This window comes from Lycium barbarum, chromosome 6 (genome assembly GCF_019175385.1).
Source record: "Lycium barbarum isolate Lr01 chromosome 6, ASM1917538v2, whole genome shotgun sequence".
Lineage (NCBI taxonomy): Eukaryota > Viridiplantae > Streptophyta > Magnoliopsida > Solanales > Solanaceae > Lycium > Lycium barbarum.
Window position 1 is genome coordinate 91,656,396 of NC_083342.1, and position 8,932 is coordinate 91,665,327.

An 8,932-nucleotide genomic window follows, 5' to 3' on the forward strand; every position below is an offset into this window, starting at 1 on the left:
ATGCAGGAGTTGCTCTCCTCTTATTTAACAGACACATGACACTTGTTCAGGAGGAAAGGAGGAGTCGTAACAGTTGTGTCTTTTCATCCTTTTAATATAAATTAAATATATAACAAATATATAATTATGTCTTATTTATTATTTATATGGATCTGAGTTGGCCCACATGGGTGACCCGAATCTAATTCCTTCGCTAATGAAAACAGACTACTGATTGCTGTCCTAATTTTCTGCTATTAGGCATTCTTGAGAGAAACATACTCGTTATAAAAGTATCCCTGTCAATTTGCACTAGTATGGTAAATCGACTCATTATTAGGTATTTTACAATGGATATGTTCTTTATCTCTAAATACTGTAGATTTAAAAATAATGTTAAAAGACACTAAAATTTAAAGTCACTTCGTTGCAGAAGTATTAGAAAAATAATAATTATCAACTGTAAAAATTTTAGAGGAATTGTGGGAGTGTGACTAGTCATTTTGATATACTATGTGTGTAACAAACAAGTGGATACCACGAGAAAGGCAACTGTAAAAACACAGACAAAAAGCTGTATCCAATTACCATTATCATAGCAGCCAAATTCCTTTTGTAGTAAGAGACAAATTGGAGCTACAGTTTTCAAGATTCAAAGACGAGTAGGAAGAAGTTGAACTTGACACTCCAAAATGTTTGGGCTTTTAGCTCGTGTCTTCTTGCAAGAAAATTATGTTCCTTTGCCTGCCTTTATAGCTTTCCATTTTACATGTGCTTCTCTCTTTTGAAATGTTAACTGGCCATTCTATTGACCATAGTGCATTCTGATGAAAAATAGCAGATCTGAACGTGTCACTTGATATTCTTATTGTTCAACCTATCTAAAGTGAACATGACAATGATAATACGAAAAGAAAAGAGGATAGATCTGGTTAAGACTGCTGAGAATTACTTGGATATTGGACAAAATACATATTAATGGATGAAGAGAAGAGATCCTTTTTTGTCTAGGTAATAGGGATACTACATACTTTTAGAATATTAAGGTTTAGTACACTAACTGACCTTTCATAACATACAGATACAAAAGGAGGCAAAATTAGATAACATTTAAAAGAATAAACTTAGGTACATTCAGCTTGCTTCCATATTTGGCTAGTCCATCAGCTACTTGGTTGGCTTCACTATACATATGGTGTTGTAGCAATATTAATCCCCACCTTAGTCAAGGATAACCTGCAGTAGTCAAGGATAACCTGCAGTCATCACCGAGATTTAGCATAACATTCATTTCCATTAATTAGCATGTGGACTACTTTTCTTGAGCCTTCCACGATGCATATAAATTAAACGACAATGCTACCACAACCCCAATCAGGAGCAATGTAATATCTGCAAATGTGTTAGTTGTGAAGGGAATATTTTTGGTGAATCCAACTATCCAATTCCCTACTATTATTTCTAGTTACATCTCATACTCCCTCATTGACAAACTTTGCTTTAGCAGCAGCATCAACATTGAGTTTATAGAAGTGTTAGTAAGAGGAGGGTTCCATTTGACATCTTCAATAGTTTGATGGAGGATTTTGTTGTGACATGTTAGGGTTCTATCCTCAGTTACTCTTGTAACAACATTGTGGATAGCAAGCACTTCTTACTTATCGTTAAATAGATTGTTGTTTCTATTAGCCATGGTGCCAAAAACAGAAAGGAATAACTCTTGCCGTTTCAAGTTATGCAATATATTTTCGTTCGTACATTCATTTTTAATCTTGGAAAAAAGGGTTGTGCATGTTGGTGTGTTGTTGAACTCCCAGGTTAGTCCAATGTTTTTGCATACTTCCATTTAAGGAAGATATGCTCAACATTTTCTACCTCATTGCAGCCCAGTAGCATAAATTATTATGTCTGATCCTTCGTTTATGAAGGAAGTCAGCTGTTGGAATTCTGTCATGCACAACTAGCCAAAGGAAGTACATTATTTGTTCAAAGTGTTTTAACTTCAGAGCCACTAACAGTTAAGTGTGTGATCTTTTCCAAGTTGTGATAGTAAAAGATGGTAGGCTGATGTAGTACTGAACAATCCACTTCCATTTAGTTTCCATATGAAGAAATCTTCCTAGTGGTTGGAATTTCTAATTTAAGTGTTGTCCAATCTATTGATAATGTGTTCAGGAAGATCAACAGAAAATTTAGCAAGGAAAGTTTGTTTATCATGTGAGTAGTCTGAGATGGTTAAAGTGTTCCTAATTGAAGTTACGAGGCCCATTAATCATGTTAATGGCGGCGAATTTTGGATCCAAGAGTCATTTCAAAACATTTATTTTTCTCCATCTCCTACTATCCAGAGAATACTTCAAGACAAAGATCCCAACCTGCACAAATGTTATTCCAAGTGTGGGAGGGTGCATGGGAGCTATTTGTATCTTTCTATTTCTTGTATTAGAATATTTTGCACCAAGAATTATACTTCATCTTAGGCCAGTTAATTTTTATTTATTTATTTTTTTTTTTTTTTTGAAGTAAGTGATTTCATAAAAAGGCTTCAAGAAGATGCAGTAGTTACATGATTTGTCATTGGAGCTAACAAAAGAATCTGAATCTTAGGCCAGTTAATTTTTATTTTTTTTTTGATGAAGTAAGTGATTTCATAAAAAGGCTTCAAGAAGATGCAGTAGTTACATGATTTGTCATTGGAGCTAACAAAAGAATCTGAATTCTATACAAAAAAAAAAACAGACTATGCCAGAGCTAGGGAACTAATGAAATCCAGAATTTGATCAGAACTACAATCAAATCTCTCTATAATTGTCATTCGTTATAACAGCATTTCACTATATCGGCTTGATTTTCTCTGAAACCGATTTTTCATGTTATATTTTACTTTTCTATAACAGCATTCGACCTATAACAGCAATGGCATTATAGCGGTACACTCTTTGCAAAATTACCTCTCTATAACAGCCATACTCAAATATTGTGTAATAATATTTTGTAAAAAATATATTATGTATCAAAATAAAAAGCTATTGTTAAGAGTCAACTGTTACTGGTGTGAGATAGAAGAGTCAACTGTTACTGGTGTAAAAAGTTTGGACAATATTCTTCGTAATTCAAGCGTTATATTATCACTATGAGAATGATATTTACGAAACAACCTATAATTGTAGAATTCTTATGTCAAACTTGAAATATTTCTTTATCGGTATGGTACAACTAGTTATGGATTTATTAGTCTTTTTAATTTTTAATTAATGAGATTTAAAATTAACAAGCACGTTGTTTTCGTTTATATGTAACATAAAAAGCACAGAAAAATAATTGTTTGCATACTTTTGTTTATAACAGCTAAATGAGATCTAAACATCAAATGTCAGTATACATACATAACAGCACCTCACTATAGCAGTCATAATTTTCGGACAAACGCTGCTATTATAGAGAGGTTTGACTTACCAAGTACAAACTGAACCAGCAAAATAAACTAGCAATACATTGGGAGCTTCGTATGACTTCTACAACAAAAACCATTGTTGATCATATAGCAAACGGAAGGAGTCTCGAGGGAAACAGATGAATGATCTCTGGCGCAATTGCTAAGCACAAACGACTACTTACATGTGCTCACTAAAACAGCAATTTTAGCTCCAAAATCATTTAATTAGTAGAAATTCTGGGTAAAAGATACAAGGAGCCATTCGATTTGGACTTATGATACATCTGGATTATCATAAATGGGATACTCAAGGGGAACATAGTATGATCAATAGTAACAAAAGTTACTGTAATCATGGTAGGATTAGAAAAGGATAAAGTAGCTAATACATTATGTGGAATGATGTACTAATAACACCAAACCCCCGATGGTAGGGGTTACTCCCACAATATTCACAGTTGATGCATAAACGACACAGATAGATAGCATTATGGTATTCAATCAGGAACCTTAATCTGTTTAACATTTATCTATATGAACCTTTTAACTGAGAACCAAACCAAATCGACCGACTCAGTAAAGCTTTTGAATAAGAAACCAAACTGATGCTGCTATCAGTATGTTCAGACTGTCAATCAATCTACTAGCTCAACCCAAACTAGTCGGTGTTGGCTATATGGATCCTTTATATTCATTCCACTCTGTTGGGCATATCATTTCAATACTCAATAATTCCAACCTTCTTTGAACTTTTTCCTTGAGTGGAGGGTCTATTGGAAACAGTCTATCTACGTCTTAAGGTAAGGGTAAGATCTGCATACACTCTATCCTCCCCAAACCCACTTGTGGGATTACACTGGTATGTTGTTGTTGTTGTTTTTGTTATTAAGAATTCTCTCAAAGCTATCCAGAACGAATGCAAGGGCTCCCTCAAACTAGAGGTTCTTTAACTCCCACACTTATTGTACACTAACATACAAATCTTTAACGAAACATAAAAAATCCCCTGGCAAAAAAATAACTAATGTAAGTTTAATAACAATTATTCTACCGGTGCTCGTGAAGTATAGTCGGTCCTAAGTCACGATCAATAAAGAGGGTTGCGGAATGTTGGTCCAATATGAAGTTCAAACACTTAAGGACAATCTTTTACAAATGAAAAGCAAGAACAGTGTTTTTGCTATACTTCTCCCCTTCATTTTGGTTTGACCGTCTATCTACTTTAGTTTGTCGAATAAAATAACCTCCTCCTTAAAATGCAAAACTACCTTCAAGAAAAGTCAAACTTAACATACAAAAATACTGGAGTACTTTATATTAATTTTAAATTTGATTTAACATTTTTTTTTTTTATAATGATAACATCAAATTTGATTTAACATCTTATCCTCAATTCATATTATAAGAAGCATTTCAATAAAGGGCATCATGTTCGGGTAACGTGGACACATCCCAGGGGTGTAATGTAGGTAGCCTACCCTGAAGCAGGCATCGATGACCGATTTCACGACTCAAACCACGACCTATAGGTATAGGTCACAATAGAGACAACTTTACTATTGCTCTAGGGCTCCCCTTCAATACATGAATAATAAAGTCAATCATAATCAATATCTTTCTCTTTATCTCTGTGAACCTCAAGTCATGTTGAACAAAATGAGAAGTAATGCATAATATTCTGATTGTTTCAGTGTAACCAGAAAACGTAATTGATCTAAAATGCATTAATTACCTGTCATAGCTTGGATATATGGGCCATTAATCTTGATGAATGGAACATGTTGTATCTTGTGCCAATCTTCTCCGACATCCTTCCTGCATCTTAATCCCAAGTTTGGACAGCCCCATATAGATAGAAACTGAAGCTTGGTTAGCTTTTTCACCGATTCTGGTAAAGAACTTAGATTACCACAGTACCACAGCTCCAAATCTCTAAGGGAAATGAGGTCTCCTAGCCATTCTGGAAGCATATACATCTCAGGACAGCTCCATATATGCAGAGTTTGGAGAGATGTAAGGTGTTGCATAGTCATCGGCAAGATTGTCAAGTTTTCACATTCAGAGAGTGATGCATATTGAAGCAACTGTAAACTTTGTAACCCTTTTTCCAGGTTAATGTTAGGGCAACCATGAATGGACAAGGACTTCAACGTCCCAAGCCCAGAGGAATCGAGCACTGAACTGAGATTGTTACAGTTACTGATGCTTAATGACTCGAGACAAGGAAGAACTTTCAGCTCACTCGAAAGACTCTGAATCTCTGGACAATCTCTAATTTCTACAGACGACAGATTTATATTGTTTTTCAGCAGCCCTTCAGGTAAGTGTAGAAGTCCCAATCCACTGATCATAAGATGAGTAAGGGAGGTAACCTTGGCTGCTGTCACTGCTAGTAATGCACTGCTACAATCGGACAATTCTAATGAGTCGAGACAGGGAAGATCTGGCAAGTTATTCAAATAGGGACATGCCTCGCACATAAATTTCTTTAGGCAAGGAAGAATACTATGATCTTCATTAACTGACCATCCCAATAGATTGGGCATATTCCTGACGGTCAGTTGCTTCAGTGATGCAAAATTGGTAGCCCAATCCTTTTCACCAGAACTATCGCAGAAATACATTGCAGAATCCATCTCATCAACAGTAAGAACCTCAAGAAAAGGCAGCTTCCCTAGTTGAGGCAGCTCCACACACCTGTGACATTTGAGAAGCCAGAGTTCCACAATGTGTACCAAGTATGTAGTCATCAACCAACTGGGGAAATTTGCACCAATATACCCCTCTATGTGTAACTTCCTCAAATCAGAATTGGGTTGAAGGCTCTCAACAACTCGCTCAACATTTTCTCTTGTTTCCATTTCTTCAACTTGCTCCCATATTAATTTTAGAGATCGGATGTGCCTCTTCCCTTTCAAGTTCACATTTTTGGCATATATCTCATTGGACAAATTCTCGAGGTTCTTGATCATTAATTCACCATGAAGATCAAGTCTCTGCAACTCTGAGACGTCACTAGCAGCAGCATTGTTAACAATGTAAACTGGCAACGTTTGAAGGGATCTCATCTGTCCAATGCCACGAGGTAACATGGTTAAGGATGTGCATCCGTATATATCCAGATGCCTAAGGTTCACCAACTTTCTAGTTTCTGCTGGAAGTTCTATCAGATGGTTGCAATGCTTAAGTATTAAAGCTTCAAGATTAAGGAGGCAACAGATAGACTTGGGCAATGTTTTCAGCAGAGTATCTGAAAGATTGAGGTACCTTAGATGTAATAAAGTGCCGATTGAATTAGACAACTTCTTTATGCGACTACCGCTGCAATCTAAAGCCCGAATAGATTTAAAACTCAAAAAGAAACTCTTGGAAAGTTTTGTGACATTTCTCTGCCCATCCAAAAGAAGAAACGATCGCAGCTTTTGAGCACTCTTTAACATGCCAGGTTCTTTGGGTACCATCTCATTGCCAAACATTGATAAGTGACGTGTGGCCACAGGAATGATAACTTCCTTGCCAAATTCTATTGTTAAGCAATCAACACCACCTACAGATTTGGCAAGATCATGAACAAGATCATGCATGTCACACTCGACTATATTCCCATCAAAATCTCTTCTCACATTTTGGAAGAAGGAGCGCCACAACAACTCATTGAAATAACCATTCCCAAGTTCTTCTGGTGGCATGCTTTCAGAGGACGGAACAAATCCTTCCGCCATCCATAGGCATATCAAGGTGTTTTTATTTATCCGATAGCCCTTAGGAAATATGGAACAATATGCAAAACATTGTTTCAGATGTGTTGGCAAGTACTCATAACTTAATCTTAGGGCAGAAAGAATTCCAGCTCCATCGTCATGTCCCATAAGATCCCACATTGCACAATCTCGGATAAAGGACCACTCAGATTTCTGATTCTTCAAGCACATTAAACTTCCAAGGGCCTTTGCCGCTAGAGGAACTCCCTTACATTTCTTTGCAATTTCTTTCCCAACCTCTTCAAGAGCTAATAGTTCTTCTTGCCTATTCTTATATGCAAGTTCCCGAAACAAGGACCAGCAATCACCATCTGAAAGGCCTTCCAAATGATATGGATTTGTTGTACCCATCAGTAGCGCAACCTTTTCATTGCGAGTAGTTACTAAGAGCTTACTCCCATCCAAACCATTGTGAACTAAGTTCTTTAATCTCTCGTATTTCTCATGATCATCATCCCATACATCATCTAGGATAAGCAAACACTTCTTGCCCAACATCAACTGCTGGACACGCCGCTGGATCGCATCCATCTCTACAAGGTTACAACTACTACCAGTGCCAGATTCTATGATTGCTTTAAGAAGTCTTTTAACATCAAATCCTTCTGAGACACAAACCCATATTCTTGTATCAAAACTATTCTCTACAACGGCATCATTGTAAACCAATTTCGCAACTGTTGTCTTCCCAATTCCTCCAATTCCAACAATGCTCACAACTGATACATCAGATTCTATAAGTAGCTTGATTATGTTTTCTTTATCCTTATTTCTCCCTAAAATCTTTGATTCTATTACATAAGAGTCTGATTGTGGTCTTTCACAAGACAAGCTTTTTTGACAAACAACATCTCTAAAATGGAATTTGGCTCTCTCATTTGCTACCAAGTCTAACTTTTCTCCAACTTCTTTCAGCTTCAACTTCATACGATAACCGAGAAAAAGTAATGTACCATCCAGATAAAGAGAACTGACAGCATAGAAAACACAATAACGGGTTTCCTGGTCATCAAGAATTACCTTATGACGAAGCAATTCAGTCATGTATTCATCCAACAAATCATCTGCTTCATAAACTATGTCTTTGAGCTTCACCAGCCAGTTCTTCAAAGCTTTTTCTTTCATTTGCCTATCCTCAGCATCTTGTAGGACACCTTGAATTGTTGATAATGTGCTTTGCAGATTTAACATCTCCTTTTTTGTACTTGCTAACAGTCCATTTTTTGGGAAAATTTGGGGAGCTATCTTTTGGAAGAGGACTTCCATTAGAGCAGAAAGTACTGCTTCTGCCATGAATGGTATTCAAAATTATGAGAAAATCAACAAGTATGTTTGATCAAGGCTAGAGCAAATCAATTACCTTGATAGAAATGCCAGTTTTCTTGTAATCACGTTGTAGTGAAGACTATGAGTCAAACAAATAGTAAGTCAACGCGTATATAATAACCAAAGAAGTCTCCGTGCTTGTTACGTCGAAATATCTTTGCTTTAATTCCAATTTCACTCGTACTTAAATCATTGAAAAATACATTTTAAAATATTACTTAATAAAAAACTGTTAAACCTTGTTTAGATAGTTATTACCTATTGTGTTGTGTTTTTTGTTTAAATACAATAGTTATTTTGATTGTTACTCAATATTTTAGGCATAATACATAGATAAATATTTAATTTGACTTCAACTGGCAACTAAACACTTCAACTTTGACAATGCATATCTAGACACCTCAACTAGTCCTCGCTGTGTCTCGTGGAC

General features: G+C 36.0%; 1 protein-coding gene across 3 annotated transcripts; it reads right to left on the minus strand.

Annotated features, from left to right (window-relative positions):
• Positions 1–685: 685 nt before the first annotated feature.
• Positions 686–8,643, minus strand: LOC132644821 (putative disease resistance protein RGA3). 3 transcript variants are annotated; one of them, XM_060361453.1, is made up of 3 exons: positions 8,537–8,643; positions 5,148–8,462; positions 688–1,235 (listed from the first exon to the last, which is right to left on the minus strand). In XM_060361453.1, exons 2-3 carry the CDS (start codon positions 8,440–8,442, stop codon positions 1,225–1,227), a joined length of 3,306 nt encoding a protein of 1,101 aa, XP_060217436.1. In that variant the 5' UTR covers positions 8,443–8,462; positions 8,537–8,643; the 3' UTR covers positions 688–1,224. The 3 variants fall into 3 exon arrangements, with proteins under 3 accessions (XP_060217435.1, XP_060217436.1, XP_060217434.1); XM_060361452.1 differs by having other exon boundaries at positions 686–1,215; positions 5,148–8,599; XM_060361451.1 differs by having other exon boundaries at positions 5,148–8,599.
• Positions 8,644–8,932: the final 289 nt, after the last annotated feature.